General features: G+C 35.9%; 1 protein-coding gene across 1 annotated transcript in view; it reads left to right on the top strand.

The window, feature by feature from the left end:
* lrp1bb (low density lipoprotein receptor-related protein 1Bb) overlaps positions 1–20,255 on the top strand; it is a 318,836-nt gene that overhangs the window by 276,636 nt on the left and 21,945 nt on the right. The window contains exons 68-83 of the mRNA XM_088002164.1: positions 871–977; positions 3,920–4,052; positions 5,214–5,320; positions 5,471–5,603; positions 6,409–6,531; positions 6,681–6,803; positions 9,514–9,654; positions 9,923–10,057; positions 10,869–10,988; positions 11,153–11,394; positions 11,574–11,797; positions 12,324–12,430; positions 14,104–14,220; positions 14,491–14,664; positions 17,421–17,546; positions 18,177–18,341. Coding sequence (XP_087858290.1) covers positions 871–977; positions 3,920–4,052; positions 5,214–5,320; positions 5,471–5,603; positions 6,409–6,531; positions 6,681–6,803; positions 9,514–9,654; positions 9,923–10,057; positions 10,869–10,988; positions 11,153–11,394; positions 11,574–11,797; positions 12,324–12,430; positions 14,104–14,220; positions 14,491–14,664; positions 17,421–17,546; positions 18,177–18,341 — 2,277 coding nt within the window. The remainder of the gene's footprint in view (positions 1–870; positions 978–3,919; positions 4,053–5,213; positions 5,321–5,470; positions 5,604–6,408; positions 6,532–6,680; positions 6,804–9,513; positions 9,655–9,922; positions 10,058–10,868; positions 10,989–11,152; positions 11,395–11,573; positions 11,798–12,323; positions 12,431–14,103; positions 14,221–14,490; positions 14,665–17,420; positions 17,547–18,176; positions 18,342–20,255) is intronic.

The following is a 20,255-nucleotide window of genomic DNA, read 5'->3' as shown; positions in this document are numbered from 1 at the left end:
GGACCAGCAGACAATAGAGGGGCTGCAAATCAGATTTTGCTGCAATGCCTGCTGGGAGTCTGTCTTACAGCACAACTCATAATACATGCCCATGGTTAGCTAACAGCCCATGATAACAAGGGAGGGCCCAGACGATGAATCTAATCCAGCTGTTTAGCACCAGTCTAATAGTGTCTGTAGGGAGAGACTACCCCTAATAGCAGATACAAGATTCTTGGTTTCAGTGAGAAATTCTTACTCCTGATTATGAAAGCCACAATCAATGGGTACATTTTGATTTTCTTATGTTTATGCTGATGCATTTTTTCTGAAGTGATTTAGCCTTTCCCAGTTTTGAATACAAAATTACATTAAAGGATAAAACATAAAGTTTTTATCAGGCATATGCTGATCCATAAAGCTTAATTCGATCCAAGCCTTTTAAGGACATCTATTTGCAGATTGCAAGTCCCACACTGAAACTCTATAAAACCAGTGAGCAATATGAGCTTAAAATTTTACTATAATATATTTTACTCTTAGTTGTAATAATTATAAATACGTAATCAGCCTGGCCATTGCTTTTCTACACAACCCCCTTATTACTAATTTCCTCTCAGTGCTCCATCTGGCTTTCTCTTATTGAAGAGGATTTCTCTGGTAGAAAGTCTACCAAACAGAATTAGAAGTTGTAAACGATGACAGAGATTTTCTGCACTACTTTAAAATCATAGCCTGTCTGTAGCTTACAGTAAACCAACAACATGTATCTGAAGTTAAACTAGCATCTGGAATTGGTTCAGAACAGTAATCATTTTTACCATTGCTTTAGCACAAAATTCATGAACATGTGTGAATTAATAAAAGGTGGATGTTCTCTTTCCCATACAGAGCCTGTCACCTGTAACCACAAAGACTTTGCCTGTGCAAATGGAGAGTGCATTTCGTCCCGGTTCCGCTGTGACGGAGATTACGACTGCTTGGACAATTCAGATGAGGTCAGTTCCTGAGTTTTACTGTTTTTGTTTATTTTTAAGAATTAAATTTGCCACATAAAATGACTTCACAAGCAGAGCTACGACACACCTACATTTTGGGCTGTGTGGCATATGGGTTTTTATTAGTCTGAACAGACAGGATGTCCATCATACCCCATTAAATCATTATGTGTTAGCTAATGTGTAATTAGTGGGTCAATAGGTAGCTTGCATTAAAATTAAAGGTTGCATTATCAAGAGTGTAATATTGTGAAAAGAGATCAAAACGACATAATTGGGTCACCAACACTCATAAATTACAGTGGATCAGAGCCAAATTATAGCATACAGGTAAGGTATTTTTCTATGTAACTGATCACTAGTTTAGTTTGTCAGTAGAGACGTAGCTCAAGTTTGAATTAAGCATTGCAGTTGTAGAAAAAAAAAAGAAATTTAGCTCTGACAAAATTCCTGTTTTAGTTATATTTCACTGTGCTGATATAAATCTCCTCGCCATGGTTGTCGCACTACAGAACAGTACAGGATATTTTACTGTGATGAATTATTCTACCTTCCAGTGCACTAGAGCATGAAAAACCATATTAATTTGCTTTTGGTAATCCTAATCCTTCATGCCTGTAGAACTAACAAAGACTGGTTGTTTAGTTCTTTCAGACGCCTGAATATCTTTATTTTTAAAGCTTAAAACTGCTTTTGTAATTTGACGCAGATAATACGTGACAAAATGAACCTAAACGCGCATTAATTTTGACAGTGCATGGGAAAATAGCATTTGCATTAAAAATGAAGAAATAAATCCCCATTACAGATAATGTTGTTTTGTGATGCATAATACAAGGATAAAAGCTTGTTGTTAAAATTTGTTATTCTTTTTAATATTTTTCCCTATTTAGCATTCATAATATTTGTTTTATATGTAATCTCTTTGCATGCAGGTGCTTCAACCCTAATTAACCCTTTGTGAAGTTTATCCCAAGTGTTCGCTTTCTGAATTCATGTTTGCAAATGCTTTGAGTAAGACATTAAATTAAGGTCAAAAATAAACACCCAGAAGGAATGGTCCAATTTGGGGGTAGTTTGGTATAAACGGGTTTTAATTATCTTAAAGGAGTGTGTGCATCTACTGGGCACGAGTCCTAACAGAAAAAAAAAAAAACTAAGAGGGTTTCTCATGACTTTGTAAAAGTAATGATTAACTTCTTTTCAGAGTCCTCCAGCTGAGTTTAAAAGCAGCTCATCTATTTTTTTTAGAGAACTCAAAGCACATTTATAAAAGCACCGCCTCTTCACCTATTTGCAAACCTTTGAAGCTATGGGTGGACCGTGAGGTTTGAGGACTGCATTAGTATGTCATTAGCTTGCAGTAGTTGTTAAAGTTCAGGAACATTTTCCAGAATAGTGCCACATTCGCATATTTTCATTTTATGACCAGTTTTATTGCTTCAACACAGACTGCTATTTTTTAATATGTCAAATGTCAGTGGGCATTAGTAGGTGTTTTCGTATTATCAGCCAAATGAAGTAGTTGTTTTAAAGGGGGTTGCGTAAAATCGACTGTTTTGAGCTTTATATCATATTTGTACACTCCAGGTATTCAAAAGGTACTTGGAGTCTTGGATTCTTTCCTGCGTGTTTGAGAAATCCTTAAATCTCTCGTAGAAGCCATTCAGGGAACCTAAACGCTTGCTCATACAATGTGCCGCTTATTTCTACAAAGCTTCTTGCAACTGCAGACTTGAGCATAGCTTGTTGTTGTCCTCACAGAACACCCCTTCCCCAAGCCGTCCACACAGGGTTCCAAAGTAATTAGCAGCAGTAATTAGCAAACACCTGTTGGAACTACCTGTCTGCTGAGCTTTTCAAACTAACTACGTCTCACTGCAACACGCCAAAGGACGTTTGTGAATGCCATAATGAGAAGCACTGTTGTGGCGACGAGCTGAAGGCAGAGTGTCAGAAAGAGTAGAAGCTTTTTTAAGAGACACTGGTCCAATTTCAAAGCAATGAAATGTAAAGTCAAATTTATTTCATGTTATGTTTGATATATATGGAAATTTAACAACTGACGGTAATTTAAGTACTTGATTGTGCTATGAAATGGCACTAAATGACTGGAAAATACATAATATCCTTTTAAAATAATTTTGCAATCTTAATTTCTTCCTCTTTTCCCTTAACTCAATGTTTAAGTTGAAAATCTTTTCAGTCCTTACCCCCAAAACAACCCAAAGGCTTTACAAACACTATTTCCTCTTTGGCAGTTCTACTTTATCTTGGGGTTCTTTATGTTCTGTGCAGGATCTTAGCTGTTCCTAAGGTTATGCTCTTCTGAGTCCAAGTGATTTCCTCCTCTTTGAGTCCTGTTCCTTTTTTATCAATCCTTAATGTTGCTGTTGATGTTGTAACCACTACTGCCCCATTATCTACCTAGTCAAAAACTTCACTGAATGGTTAGCCATCACTGCTTTGTCAGTTTAGTCAAGGACATCCTGCAGCATCTTAGTCTGGTCATTCTCCATAAACCTCTGGTTTTCTTACTGTGGACAATGGAGTTTCCTGTCTATATTTGACACAAAAGTTAATCACTTAAAAACCAGAATCCTTATTTGTAACTGATTAGAATCACTAATCACCATACAAAAAACTTTTTTTTTCTTTTACATTTAGTACAAACATCATAGATTTCCATATGCTTAACTAATATCTTCCTTTTACTTTGCTTAAGATAAGCTGTATAGAAACATGGTTATTGCTTGTGTTGTCAGCTTTTAATATTTTAATACAAATTTGTGGATCATCACATTATTTTTACAAAAGTAACTCCTGATGTTATAGCTAATGTGTAATCATTGGTGTGAAATACAAATGATTATAAATCAAAATAATTTTTTGTGTCTTTTTTTTTTTTTTTTTTTTTACTTATTCTCTGAATTTGTTCTCAGAGAGGCTGCGAGGCGCGCTGTGCCGATGACCAGTTTCGGTGTCACAACAACCTCTGCATCTCACTCAAGTGGTTGTGTGACGGTCAAGAAGACTGCAAGATGGGGGAAGATGAAAAAAGCTGCCATGGAACAGGTGTGAACCTAGCAAAATAACTCAAATGATTTTCATTTTTGCTCAAAGGATGGCTGCATGTTCTGCGAGTTGTTTCTCAGATCAAAAGTTTCCTGTACAAAAACCAAAATTATTCATAAAAATATATGTATATTTTTTATCAAAAAGAAAAGGATTTTTTTTTTCCTTTTTCCCTGGGCAGTCTAAAAGGTATTCATGAAAAGTTATGCTTCACATTTTGGCTCATGGCTCACAAATAAGAAAAAAAAAGAAAAGTAATCAAACATTATGTTCAGATATTTAGGTCGATATATTATCTCATTATAACTAGTGATGAGTGAATGGATCTCTACTTCGACAAACAGAATCAATCCATCTTTGGCAGACTGCTGTGAAAAGGAATCAGAGGAATTGAATAATGAATAAACTAGAAGTGTTCATCCCACCTCCAGATATTCAGAAATGTTTTTATTCATGTCTGTAGAAGAAAAGCTTCACTCAAAAGCACATCTTACAATCCAAAAAAGAAAAAATCTATCAAATATATTGGAAGTGAAGGGGCCCATCAATATTAGGCAATAGGTTATTATTTGATAATTGATTTGAAGGATTTTTAAGATTTCCTCTGTTCTATTCTAAGCTTTCACCAAATTCTGCCCACATTTCATAATCACTTATCTAATCATTGTGTAACAGTTTCTAGTTTCTAGTGACTCATTTTATTAATTTTTTTTCTGAGAACTTTATATAACACTCTAATTCCATTGATTATTATTCCATTTTTGATAAGTCTTACTGAAAATTTATTTTATTAAAACATTAGTTGTCTTTGTCTGTCTAATAAGTATTTTCAACTGGCAAATAGACAATCACCCAGAACCAAAATACATTATAAGAACATTTCTCAGGGGACCTTCAGAAATGTGCAAATCAGTTTTAGAAGCAGATCCTGAAAATATGAACTGAACTACAAAGCTGAACTGAAATATTGTTTCAGTTCAGCTTTGTAGCAAAAACAAAAGCTGTAATCCTGTCATCACTGAAGAAATACTTTTAAGAGAAACCATTGCTCTTTAAGATTGGTTTTTCCGTCAGAATAGTGTTAGTCTAGAGCTTTGTAATAGTTAAGAAAGCGAAAGTGCTGCATCTTCCGTAAATAATATCTTCCGCTTTTTCTTCCAGTGGGCCCATCTTGCTCTGTAAATGAGTATGTGTGTGCCAGTGGAGGGTGTGTGTCAGCCAGCCTGCGGTGTGATGGACATGACAACTGCCTTGATGGCTCAGATGAGGTCAGTACAGCTTCACACGTTTCCAGGAATTAAAGGCATCACACACCAATGTGTGTTTATTGTGAATAGTGCTTCAACAGATTACTGTGTAAAGAGTCTATTTTTCATGGTTGCTACTTGAGGGTTTTGTGTTTTGTTGTTCTTGGACAGATTGGTTGTGTGAAGGAGTGCAGAGAGGATGAATTTCTGTGCCTGAATCGCGCTCACTGCATCCCTCGACGCTGGCGATGTGATGACGTGTTGGACTGCATGGATCACAGCGATGAAGAAAACTGCAACCATGGTAAAAAGAAGGAAACACTTAAATAATACCGCAATATGTTATATCATATAGTTCCAGGTAGAAGGTTAGGTATACTCATAATAGACATGATTTATTTATTTATTTATTTTTTTTTTATAATGTATTTGATGCTTTCTTTTTCCAGGATGAAATTATTATTTTATAGAGAACTTCAAAAAATACAATTCTGGGAATCTGTTTTTATTCAATTCAGACAGGCTCACATTTAGAAACAAAGCCTTAGATATATACATACCCACCCATTTGGTCTAAAAGCCTCTTATAAAAGCCATATCTAACTTTCCCTGTAAGAAAGGGTTATATATGGGTCAGTAGATATGTGTGTTTTTTTAGGCTGTATGTATATTTCTGACCCTGTGTGGTTTATCAAAGTCACACACAAAAAATCAAGCTCGTAAACCCAGTTTTTGTTTTTCAAAAGTAGAAGAATTTGTATTTTCAGTCCACTCAAGAATAAAAAGGAACAATCATATCTGACTGGAATGTTATTGTGAATATAAAAGCTTATGCTAAAAGCTGCAGCATTTATAAAATAAATTGTGCAAAACAAATTAACATCTAATATTAGAAGGTCAAAGTAAATCCAGTAATATGACATTTGCAAAAGCACAGGAGATGAATAGATATCAAACATAATACAGATGAAAATGTAGCTAAAGATTCAATACAGAAAGAGTTTTAGCCTTTTGATTTAATAAGGTGAGATACTCCATGATATCTATAAATGTACTTTTTTTACCTAACTTGCTGTGCTAAAAATTTTGGAAACTTTATGTGACTGCAGGAACACTTTTCTGTCGAGCCGATGAATTCATCTGTAATAACACCTTATGTAAGCTCCACACATGGGTATGTGATGGCAAGGATGACTGTGGCGATAACTCTGATGAAGATGCAGAAATGTGTGGTAAGTTTAAAATACCCCTCACAAGATAGCACCTAAAAGCCACCTGATGCAATTTTATTTACTTCTCTGTACTCCTAGAGAAAAGATGTTGCTGCCTCTCTTTAATCCCAACAGTAAATTAATTTGCTTTTGCATCTTTTGGCCTCCAGCTAAGCTTCCTTGCCCACCTACGAGGCCTTTCCGCTGTAGAAACGATCATGTGTGTCTGCGCATGGACCAAGTCTGCAACAAAGTGGATGACTGCGGCGACAATTCGGATGAAGAAGAATGCGGTAGGAAGCAAACATTTGATTCTGCAAAAAGGTTGTTTATGTAGAAAATGTATGAACACTCGGTAGTTGATAAACATTGAAGCAGATATTGTTTCCACTTACTGTATGTTCAGATTTGTGGCTTTTTATTTATTATTTCTTCTTTTTTTTCTTTTTTTTTCATTTCAATGTTAGGGAAAAAATGTGCAAAATAGTTTTAGCTTTTGTGTCCCTTTTTGATGTCAAAGTGAAAATACCCATTTTAATGTTTCCGAACGCTTTGATTCTCCCTTTTCTGGTGTCCTGATATCTTTCCTCAGCACAAGCTGTCTGTAAATTCTCACAGAGAGAAAAAAAAAAGGAGAAATAGCTCCTGTTTTCCATCATTCTCTTGTTTCTCTCGTCTTTCATTCATCTTTCTCTCTGATTCCATTGAGACCCTCATCCATCTCTTACCTCAGTCCATTACCTCTCACCATTGTATTGCCTCTTCCATCTATCCATCTCCTCAATTTCATCTTAATCCCATCATCCTCCTCCCCATCACTTCATTATGCTCCTTTCCTTTTCATTCTCACATTGTTGGAGAGTGCCAAACATACATTTTTTATTTTTTTTTTACAATACACAGAAAAAAATGGGAAGATGAAAATCAAACCGCAATTTTACCTGCCGCTAAGATAATAACCTCTTTCTCGACTAGCTGCAGAAAAGATGTGATTGTGTACATTCTTTAAACTGAAAATTGACACATTAACTGTCATTTGCTGTGGGGATGTGACAGTCAATATTTTTGTACTGCAGTCAATCCAAGTTATACAAATTTTAGTCTTTGCCAATAAGCCATCCGTCTCTAAGCGCATTAAAGTTATTACAATCAATGGCCCTCACTTGGACAGTTTGTCTATGTATATATGGTGCAGTGCTTGGAGTTCATGCAGCCTACAGTTGAAACTCACGTCACCCACTGCTTTGTCCATATATCTTACATTACCATCAAGAACGATGCGGACAGGCTGCTCATCTTTTTCTCCTGTGTTTAACATTTAATCGATTGACTGCTTTATAAGCTCTGCTGTATGAGATTCACTCAGCTGCTGGGAGTGCAGTGCTGAATGCTTTGGATCAAGTGAGGATTTCAATTTAGTGTGCAGTGAAGCTGAGCAACGGCATCAAGCAAACATCAGAACTCCAAAGCCAATAACAGTAACTTCTGAGAAAATACCTTTGTGAGCAAGGAAGAAGTGCAACACTCTAAATCCCACACTGCACTCTTTCAGTTTGTGTTTTTAGTTGAACAGCCCTGAACTTTGTTCACACTGACATATGCCAATACTCTAATTGTGTAGTGATCGATGATATTCCCACTGCTCAATAGTATGAAACAAGCTATGCACTCCCAGAAAGTTTTAAGATAATCCATAGAATAAAACATTTTATGTGCTTTGTCAGATCATGAAAAACTTTATGGTTGGCAAATGGTTAGCTAGCTGAAAACTTAACCAGTCACACATCAAACACGTGGATGAAATTTGTATCCTAAACCATAAACAGTGGTTCTGTCCTATCTCAGTGGGACAAGATACTACATATTTCCTTTTTCTTTTTTTTTTTGAGGTGATGGTATAAAGATGAGTTCAGGTTGAATTCTAGCAGGTATATAAGGAGCAAATATATCGAATGAATGACTTATCAAAACAATTCCAAATTTGCTGTGGACTTGTGTTAAATATTGAAGCCTAGACATGACTTAAATAATTCTGTTTATTATCACCGGCTTTAACCTGTGCTAGAAATGGTGTTGCTGAGAAAAGCAGAACACATGGAGGAATATTATTTGCTTGCATGTCTATGCCTTAGGTAAGCACAAACTTGCTAAGAAGGTCTTGAAACACTAACTTTGAATTTGTTTTGGACGTCAGCTCAAAATAGCGAAAAGAAAATTGCAATGAACAAAAACAAGAAAGAAAGTGTGCCTAATTCTGCTTTGCAATGGCAATAATTGTGTGATGTGTTTCCAAGAGGAAACTTACGAAGCAGTCCAAACTGCTCCATTTTTTTCAACTGTTTTGTATCTAAAATTTGCACTGGATTCAAAAGCAGATTTCACTAAACGCATTCAGACAAAACATGCATATATATATACTACCAAATGTTATATTTTTTAAAACTTAAATTGACCTTCATAAATAAAATATGTTAAAATTAACAAAGAAACACATGCCAATGATCATTTGTTAGTTTTACTTATTATTTCACTTAGTTACTTTGACAAACAGCAGGTACAAGTTTGTTGCAGAGCTTTTGAAAAGGGCAGGTCTACCTTTCTTTCTTTTTCAGAATTAAAAACATGAACAAGCTCAGATTTATACTCACTTGGTATAAACAAATAGTTCAGAGAACTTGCCCCTCAATGAATAGAACCATTTAATCACTCTGTTAGATTTTTCCACGTTGAAGTAGCTCGAGTATCTTATTATTTTCCAAAAAATAAACAACAGAGAACTAAAAAGTAAACAGGTTTATATCGAAACATTTTTGTCCCTTTTTGACATAAACAGTTTGGAAAGAATGAGTTGAATCAATGTTCCAGTGTTTGACCTGCCTCTGACAGTTACAACCGAGTTAATGCAATTGTATTAACTCTTCAGTTGTTTAATTCCATATTTACAAAAAAGATTTACATTTACTTTTCTTTGTTTTCTTTACTTTTTTTTTTTTCTCAAAGCAGAAGTGGTAGCTGGAAGGCCTCGGCCTTGTGGCAAGACAGAGTTCACCTGCAGTAATCAACGTTGCATCCCGATGCAGCTTCAGTGTGACCTCTTCAACGACTGCGGCGACGGCGGCTCAGACGAGCAGGACTGCAAGTCATGTAAGAACACCAGCTGGTAACTTTCGCAAAGATATCATTGAAGCTCCTGCAAGAGATGCAGCGTTGGCTCCCTGTGAGGTTATCGCGAAGAACAGCAATCTTCTCATTTGAGATGCAAGGTTTTGTTGTTTGTGATAATAAATGTTTGAGGTGTGTTGTGTTCTGTGTGAGTGATTAGGATGCACTCTTAGCTGTTGCACATCAAAGGAAAACCCCAGCAGTCAACTGAGATTCAGAGGCATAATCAAAGGCCTGTATTTATTTGTAGTTTCCAGTGGAGATGTGTGCGGAAAGAAAACAAATCCATGTGGGGAGGATGCAATTTGCAACCAAACAAATGCTAATGCGATATGTCAGTGCAAACCTGGTTTCAAGAGGAACCAAAAGACGGGCCAGTGTGAAGGTAACGTATGAGTATTTCTGTGTTAGTTTGTTATGCAAGGAAATGGTGGGATGCATATTCGCTAAAACTTTTGCTAATTTTAGACTTGTAGGCTTTTAAAGGTTAAAATTATGGGGAATTTCATAGCAAGGGGGTTTAGACAAGTAATGGATGAATGAATTTTATGAACAAAAATCTCTAAAACTACTTTTCTCTGTACTTTTTATTGTCTTGTTCCAATGGTTTGGTAGACGACTCATCATCAGAGAGGTCTGTTTATTATCAACAAAAAGGAGTAATTAGTGGTGGGACATGATTACATTTTTATTGGAGTTAATTTCAGAGTCTGTAATTAAAGAATCACAATTAATTGCATTTTAATCAAATGCAATATTGATTAAATGAGCAACATTTTCAATTTAAAATCTCATTTCAAATAAATAGATGTATTAGCTCAACTGCAAAGATAGTTATCCTCTTCAACACCATGAGTGAAGATAAAGAGAAATAATTTAAATTTAAAAAGAACATTGTTACCCTTTCTAGGGCAGATAAACCAACATAAGCCAAATAGTGGTTTTTAGAGGAAAAATAATAGAAAGGCATAAAAACGTTTGAAATGTACTCAGAAAAATTATGTTGTTCTGCATGTGTCACAAGTTACTTGAACTTCCCAGGAACAGATGAAACACTTTTCACCTCGTATGAAATGTGCAGGGCAAAGAAAATTAAAGTTGTTGGCCTTTACATGTTTTAACTCCGCACTTTGTTTCAGTGACACGGAAACATATAGATTTGTAATGATGTTACATCTCTCTCCCTTGTTTTCCAGAGATAAATGAGTGTCTCCAGTTTGACACATGTCCTCATTACTGCACAAACGCTAAGGGATCCTTTAAATGTACGTGCGATCGGAACTATAAGGAGATGAACGGCAACTGTGTTGTTAAAGGTATGAATACTATCGAAATGTGTTCCAGTTTCAGGCTCGGCTTACATTTGTTTGATCTATTTTTATGTATCATGCTTAAACTGCACAGGGTCGGATGTTAATCATTTATACAAGCTTTCATTTCCTTCTTTTTTTTTTTCTCAAATTAACGACTGTCTTTGCAGGACAAGATGACAGAGTGCTTTACATAGCCAACGACACTGAAATCCGAAGCTTTGTGTATCCATATAACCAGAGCCAGGGACATAAACTGCTCACTCACATTGAGGACAATGCTCGCATTATCGGGATGGATGTTCTGTTTCATCAGCAAAAGTTTATATGGGCTACCCAGTTTAACCCTGGTGGGATCTTTTACAAGGACACTCTTGAAAGAGGCCAAACAAAAGCAAATGTTAAGAACATTGTAAGTGCTTCCAGTGCCTTTATTTGTCCATCTATCAAAAACTGCTATTGCTTCATGAGTTGTCTGAGTTTATAAACTGTGTGTTTCGTGATGTTTTACTGCGTTGCCTTTTATGTGACAAGTTTAGATGATGCACGCACAGGATTTGAATAAGAGAACCTGCTTTTTATGCATTGCAGTGTTCAGATTTCCGTCGTCCTAGAGACATTTCTGCTGACTGGATCACGGGAAACATTTATTGGACTGATCACTCCCGGATGCACTGGTTCAGCTATTACACAGCCCACTGGACTAAATTACGATATTCCATAAATGTGGGCCAACTTAAGGGACCAAATTGCACTCGCTTGATTACTGACATAGCAGGAGAGCCATATGCCATTACTGTAAACCCAGCCAGGGGGTGAGTTGTGTACTCAGACACTCTTTTTTTCTTGATCACACTCCTTAAAATGCATTATTCTTATAGCTTTGTGGAATGAATCGGATTATTAAAATTATAATATGAATTCCATATTTAAACATTTTTGGACTTTTCTTTTTAATACCATGTAGGAGCAATGTTTTTGAAAAAATGTAAACTTTTACTACCATTTGTGTAATTATATACTTGCATCCCATAGTCATGGTATGTAGGTACCATAACTACATTTTAAGTGATAGCTGTACAATTTTAATCTTTCTCATTCCATTATCTTACTTTGCATTTGGCTGTAAATATGTTTGTTGCTACAACAGTACAAGATTCAAAAAATACTAGAACTCTTGAGAAAGAAGGCTGTGGCAGGAATTTATAAAATTGGCCCCTATGCGTATAAAGTGCTATGCATGTGTTATCGGGCTACATTAACGCATATTTTTTTTTGTATGTCGTATTTATTTTTTATTCATGTTGAATCCTGCACTGTTATTTGCATGGTTTCTTGCAGAATGATGTACTGGAGTGTTATTGGCGATCACTCTCAAATAGAGGAATCAGCCATGGATGGATCATTACGCAGAGTTCTCTTGGAGAAAAATCTTCGGAGACCCACTGGTAGGTATATCTGCTTTTATTATTTCTGTATGTTTTTTTTTCTCTCTCTATGGTACCTTTTTATTACCTTGGTGTCATTCGGTGGAGATGTCTGGAAAACTGAAAAAGGCGCATTATCAGTGTGTGTTTTTCCTATGCTGTGAGTCCATCTTTGGGACTGATTATGCGCGCATGTAAAATGAATTCCTTTTTGATTATACAAGCAGTGTGGCCTTCTGTGGTGCATGATAGAAAATGAAAACACACAAAGGACTCTTTTGTTTACCTTTGAATTGTCATACCGTTTTTTTATATACGATTTATTGTACCAAAGTTTCTACTAAAGATACATTTAATGTATACTAGATGTGTAGTGGTGCGTTTCAACTAATTAACTTGTCATATTTGCAAGGCTTCCTTTTGATACTATTGAAGCTGAACCAGTAGCACCTTTTTGTGAGACGTTGATAAATAGGTGCCTCTTTGCAAACAGGCGTGTGAAAATAGGTATTCCTACCATAGCAATTATATGAAACATAATTATACCAAGGTGAACAAAAAACACTTTAATCAATAAAGTACACATGTTTCTGTATTTTCTAGTTCATTGTAAAATCAGACTCTTTAGCATTTATTGGTTTCTCTGGTAAAGAAGTGTAAAAAGCCTTGGGAATATTTATTGTTTTATTTGCAGTTTCCAAGTCTAAGTGAGTCCTAATGCCAAAAAAGCTTTGAAATTACTCTTCATAGGAGGAAGAGATGTTTCTTTCTCAAAGTTTTTCTTTTAAAATCTGTATTCAAAGGGCATACCGTGGAAAAAAAACATCTACAAAATGCTGCAACACAAACAACTTAGCATAATGCTTTTGTAATTGAGTGTTGTTGGCCAGCCCAACATGCAGTCTGCATTTATTGCTTCCTTCAATTCAGCAGAGACCCTCAATAACTACTTTTCTAATTTCAGCTACTTCCATATGCATTTCAATAAATTAGAACTATAGAAAAGTTATTTTATTTGTGCATTCCTTTCAAAAAGTGAACTTCAAGACACATGTTTCCTACTGGAAACAAATTGATCTTAATTCCATGTATTGTGTAGAATCATTGTGATATGTACGATGACTTTATATATATATATATATATATATATATATATATATATATATATATATATATATATATATATATATATATATATATATATATATTAACATCACCACTGAAGTCAGTATAAAACAAAGAGCAAGTAAGGAGTAGTTAACAGCCACTCAGTTTGTGTCTGAAGGTCTAGAGGGAGCCACTTAGTGCTGATCTAGTTTTGAAAAGCTGCTTTGGCCTCCTTTAATACAAGAGACCAATGCTCTGTCTCGGTCACAAGGAGAGAAATTCATCATTGGAGAGCTGAAAGGAAAAAACAAAGATTCATTTACATGCCTAAGCGGCGTCCTCGGTTTTCTAGTTGGAGTTTTGAGAGAAAGTGAAAGAATTTTAATGGCCAAAATCCACCATGAAACCTCAGTTCACAGCTGAAATGTTCTATACAAGCACAAAGATTGGGTTTTAAAATACAAAGCTTCTCCTTCTACAACTAATCTGACTTTCTTGACCTGAAGGTCTCCTGCGTTGAGGGATTTTTCAATGATTTCAGTTTAATTTGTCAGGTAAATAAATTGCTTACCTTCATCCTCCCACAGGGCTGGCAATTGATTACTTCAACCAGCGTATTTACTGGGCTGATCCTGAGCTCTCACAGATAGGGAGCATGAGATTGGATGGCTCGGACCCCCTTGTGACAATCAGCGACAGACACGGTAAACCCCAAAGAAAAAAAAAAAAAACAAAGTACAAGTATTTTGTTTTTGTTTTGTTTTTGTTTTTTTCATTTAAAGCCACGGTATTCGTGCAGCACAACTTCTTATCAAATAATTGCAGCAGTATTGCCGGTGTGTCTCTGAAGGCTAGGTTGTATTAAGATCAATCTGCCCTCCACAAACATTGTTTCTTTTACTTTCTGAGTCGCAGGGTACAAACATTCTGCATCCTCGGTATTCTGAATTTCATTTTCACTGCTGTATCTTCAGGAATTTCTCAGCCATACAGAATTGATTTATTTGAGGACTACATCTATGGAACTGGACTAAAACATGAGCTCTTCAAGATTCACAAGTACGGCAAACAGGCGGTGGAGATTCTCTATTTGGGGGTGGAGAGGCCCACCAATGTTTTTGTCTCCCACCGTTACAAACAGCAAGACGGTAAGTCCTCCTGATTCAAACAGAGTAGTCCTTTATCATTCCCACAGTGGGGAACTTCACTTGTTACAGCAGCAGAATAACAGAACATACCGCATTTAATGTAAAAATATCTTAAAAAAGAAAAAAAAATAGATAACTGTATATAAATGAAATACCTGCAGATAGATTAAAGTTGAATAAAAACCAGAATATCTCACAGATTTTAAAATACAGACTATGTTCTTCTGCTTGTTAATCAACCCTTCATCTAAGTATTCATTTACACATTATTTATTGTGGGTTTTCTCTCATCTACATTCGATAGAATATATAAACTCTTACCAATATTGTTGTCTAATGTCCACTAGCAAGTTGCACCATGACCACATATTGTAGAAACGCTCTAGCTTGATCGATCCTCTAGCAGAATTGGTAGAAATAATGTAAATTGCCTGCACAGAGACAGAATAGTGGACATTTTCTGTATAGTTGAGACCGGGGCTTTCCATATTGCTTTATTAATGCTAAAACTTTCTTTGTGGTTCTGACCACCTGTTGAAGCACCTAATAATCTTCAAGTTTCTACCAATCGCTGTTGATCTAACATAAAGTTAAAGACTTTATTTTAGTCGCTAAGTGCAATGCACCAGTACCATTTGGCAGCAGAGTAATGGACATATTCATCACACTGCCTTCCCCGTGCTTCACAGTATTCCATTGGTAAACTTTAAATACTCAGCCACACTTCTCCAAATATACTTTCTGTCATTTAGGCCCATATTTATCTTGAAACTGGTGTTCCAGCAGTTTCTTGGTCGTGATATTTTTAAGCCTTAGTGGTTTCAGGATTGTTCCTGATCATTCTAAAGTATTTTCCTTCATCTGAGTTTGTGTTCTATCCATCATCTAACAGTTTGTGTTAGATGATGGAAAGTTAAGCTAAGTGTTCCACCTGGAAATGATCCCAAACATATGTCAAAAGTTGTTATTGAATTAATAAAGCAGACTAACGTTGAGCTTTAGGGAAACCCCTGACCTTAACAGTTCTGAACATTTGTGAACTATGATCACAAGCTGGGTTCGTGACAGGGCATCAACTAGTCCAAATGAACTCAGCCAAGTCTGCCTGAAAGAACTGTCAAAAATCGAGTCAGAATTGTGGCAGAGGTTTGCTGATGGCGAGAAAAAGTGTGGTTGAAGTGCAGATTGTGGTGGCAAAGAGACCTTCCAACTTCAAACATAAAAAAAGATGTTTAGTAATTATAAGAAGTGTCTTGATTGCTGAAATTAAGAAAAAAGAATATTCCACTGATTATCGAGAATAGAATAAATAATTTTCGACCAGCCATTTCTTTATAAAATGTAAATGAATGTCTTAATGTTACGGAATATATTTTATGTCTCATTTTCTGTCTGATTAAATTAAATGTTGGTTTGAATTAAAATAATTTGAAATCTAAACCTACCAGATGTATGAAAAGTTTAGATTTTAACTATGTATAATTAAATCCTATAATGTATAATTGTATAATTTTGACACTGTGTCAGTTTACATTTGTTTTTCAATATATTTTAAGGCTATTTTGCCAGGACATCATGCAAAGAAAATCATCTTTATTCAACTTTTTTTTATCTCTACTCCAACAGCAAGACCTAGTTTTCTACACAATCTTTCCCTTTTCCAAATCTGAAAGTGTATTTTGATTTGATGAGGCTTAAACCATGTTTTTTTTTTTTTTTTGTTGCAATTATTGATTGAACTTGAGTCAAATACAATATTTTGTTACATATATGAAGCCTAAAATCTTGAAACTTTGGTATGCAGCCAATCAATACAGCCTTGTCCTTCCTCTCACTTACTTCATGCGGTAAACCCGTGTCTGGTATTTGTTACATCTTTGGTGTTAATGGTTGAAGAACGTAAGAGAGCTCAGTCTTGGTCAGTTTTCCTCTTACAGGGCAGCTCCTCCACTCCCCAGAGACTCATTAGGCCAGCCATGTAGTGCGAAATGTGCAAGTCTGTGGGCAGAGGATGCACTCAGGTTGCACTGAGCTGTGAAGTAAAGCCTTGATATCTTCAGCAAAAACCTCCTAACAACAATTTAAATAGGAAACGCTTCTTTCATCATTGCTCTGTGCCCTCAGTGTTAGCATACTTATGGTTTGCTTACTGTATTGTTGTCGTAGCTGTTAGAAAGAGAGAAAATTTGATGCCACAACTTCAGATCGAGATCTGAATATAAAGTGGTTTGAGAGTTTTAACGTTGTCTGCATGATGAATGTAGTTTGGACATGTTTGATTCCCTTCCTCTTGCCTCAGCTTTCAAATCGGTTTACCACGTACCTTTAATGAATACATTTTGAAATTTTGGTGGAATTTATTCTGGATCTTTAAGGAATGCTTCCATTATGTCGGGTTTTTTTTTGTTGTTGTTGTTTTTTTTTTTGGCTGTAGGCGGAACTAAGAGGAGCACTTGAAAAATCTACAAATCAACCTGATGAAAGGAAATTGTTTTCACATTTCAAAGTTGTTGATGTTTCAGTGTGAAGTCCTACGCATACATAATTTAGCCCAGCACCTCTCCTTGCTTGAAGAAAAAAATCCTTTCTTCAAACCAAACATTGAAGCACTTTGAATTAATTGCTTCATTTTAGGAAAAAAAAAAAAGAGCCATACTTTCCTCAAACAAACAAGTAGTTATAATTACAGGCCAAACTTAATAAATTACTCTGTTAGCTCTTTTTAAAGGACATCTTTTTGTCTTTTCTCTCCACAGCATCAAATCCCTGCTTGAGGATGTCTTGTGATTTCATGTGTCTGCTAAACCCAACCGGGGCCCGATGTGTCTGTCCAGAGGGAAAAGTTCTGGTCAATGGCACCTGTAATGACATCAACAATTCAGGTGCTGTAGGCTATAATCATCCTGAAATCCTCTGCCTTGCAAAAGGGATTATGACCATTGTTTATCTTTTCTATATATTACAACCACAAACATAAATGATCATAAATGTCCGGCGTGTTAGACCAACAACAGATGCTGCATAAACATGAAGAGGGACTAAAACAATACAGTTTTCCTTTCTCGCTTTTGTAAATCAAAATTTGAAAAGTGTGGTATGCACATATTTTCATTCCTCTCCAAACTCTCCATCTAAAAGCAGACATGTCTGCCCATTTCTTTGAAAATAATCTCAAACTCAGTCGGATCAGACGTATGTCCTGTGCTACCACAGGTTTAGAATTGGATTTAGGTCTGGACTTTGACTGGCTCTTTCTTGAATTTGCTTTATTCTGAACCATTTCATTGTAGCTTTGTCGGTGTACTTAGGGGTCAAAATGCAAATGAGTATCATTTCTTTCTTTTAACAGTCGTTTCATTCATGCCACTCTCTTAAGAAGTCCAGATATGTGACATGCCTATCTAATAGTTAAGTTTGTGGTTTAACAAAATGTAGAAAAGGCATTGCAAGGGACTGTGTGGCATATTATGCCCCCCACCCCCACTAAACACGGGAGGTCTGCTGTTGTGCAGGTGAACTCTGCCGCCCCCCCTGTGAGAATGGAGGTCGTTGCTTGGCCAATGAGAAAGGAGACTGGAGGTGCTACTGCTGGCCCGACTTTTCTGGGGAGCGCTGCGAGGTGAACCACTGCACAGACTACTGCTTGAATGGAGGCACCTGCATGGGCTCACCACTGGGTAAGTCTGTTAAAATATGTGCGGTGGGCCATGATTTCTATTCAGATATTCCTGTTTATCTCTGCAGGGTTGCAGATTTTGCAACTTAATTCATGTTTATCTGTCCATACTACCTGCTAAGTACTTATGAAAACATGCACAATATTTCTGAATGCTTTGTATGGTTCTACAGTTGTTTCAGTGAAATAATTTGTATTACAATTAAAGGAGGATATAAGCTGCCATAGCGCTAGAATATCCCATTAATAAAGCTATTATCTTATAGCATTAATGAAAATGTTATCACGCCATATCCTTACATATCAAAAAAGCATTTTATGAGGGTTCAAACATAAACAAAGCTTACTTATGAAATATATATGAAAAAGTAGTGAAGAATGATTTATGACCAGTTCTGCCTGAATGTAAACCTACATGTATGTAGATATTCTGCTGGGAACGGTAACTGAGCTCCAACTAGTTCTTTACTTCAGCAGTGGAGTCTTGATTTGTGAGAATTGAGCACAGCTGATGGTTTTATTCTTTTCAGTTCTCTACCAGAAATCTTGTGTGGAGCGTCTGGTTGTGACTGTTTCGTTCTTGTTCTGATTAAATTTTCTCTTCACCTCCAGATTATGGCGTCAGTGGTGATCAGTGGTACATTTGAAAGTTCAGATTTACGTTTGGTACCAGTGTCACGAGTGCATGTTGCAACAGTAAGGGTGAAAAGATCTTGAAAAAGCTTTTTATTTATTTATTTATGTTTTGCTTATGTGCATTGCAACATGTATCAATGTTATAGGCTTTTCATGCCTTTTTGAACACACTTCTGATCATGTTTTCAATACTTATCCCCAGGTCTTTTCACATTATTGCATATAAACCTTTATTCATACAGGAGAAATTTGTTGCGACTCAATGTCTCATTTACAAGAGAGTCCTGTTGTGTATGACACATCACCTCATCATTGACAGGTTTCTTTTATTTTCTTATATTTGTGGATTTTATATCAACAGTTAACATTAGATGTGCAATATGTATTTGGGGTTTAACATTATCGACCCAGTTTTTCATACAAACTTACCCAAACCATTATAGCAGGCACACAAATTTGTTTTCTGTGGAACCGCCGCACATTTGTCTTCTAAATCCAAAGTTGTGCTTTTTTACCAGCCAGGTGAGCAATTTTGTTTTCAGGTCCGGAGTTGCAACAGTCTGAACGATCAACTTTCTATCCGGTTAAGGTCTATTTTATAGTATTCTGAAAGATGAAAAATAACATGTCTGTCCAACAATTTAATGAATAGCTAAAATAAATCTTTTGATGTCAAAATGCATCATGATGTAAAGTCAAATGAAGGAGTCTAACCTTGATTTACAAGTTTGTATATTTTCCTCTTGCATCTTCAGAAAAAGAAAAAAAATCTTCATTTGTTAAAAAAAAGAAACATACAAATATGATAGAAGGGCTTTAGTTCACAGCATGTGGATTATGTTTCCACATTTATGTTCTTTCAGTGAACAGCCCTATTAAGACTGCTTGAATTCATTAAATAGAGGTATGTAATCGCTGAATGACAACCAGCAAATGGTATTAGAAGCCTTGGTATTTGTTTGAACATAAATGAGTAATAGCCTTTACAGCATTTTATTTTAACGTCCTGAATATGTTGAGGAAAGAATTTATTTTTATTTTAATCCTTAAGAAAAAATAAAGTAACCAAAGTGTTTTTGATATTTTATTAATCTTCCCTTTTTGAAAAATGTGTTGACTTAAAAGAAAAACCTTAGAAAAGAGCTGGGTTAATGCCTTCATTTCTTTGAACAACACTGAGTTTGACTATCAGAATGGCATACCATTCATCACCGTTCATCTCACGTTATCGTGCACGGCTTTCTTTCACCTTTAAATGAAAGCGCTGCACTCCTAGTTA

Source organism: Poecilia mexicana, unplaced genomic scaffold, assembly GCF_051168715.1.
Source record: "Poecilia mexicana isolate PSO_F unplaced genomic scaffold, ASM5116871v1 scaffold_2, whole genome shotgun sequence".
Classification (NCBI taxonomy): domain Eukaryota; kingdom Metazoa; phylum Chordata; class Actinopteri; order Cyprinodontiformes; family Poeciliidae; genus Poecilia; species Poecilia mexicana.
The sequence above is the reverse complement of the archived record's forward strand: the minus strand, read 5'-3'. Positions and strand labels throughout refer to the sequence as shown.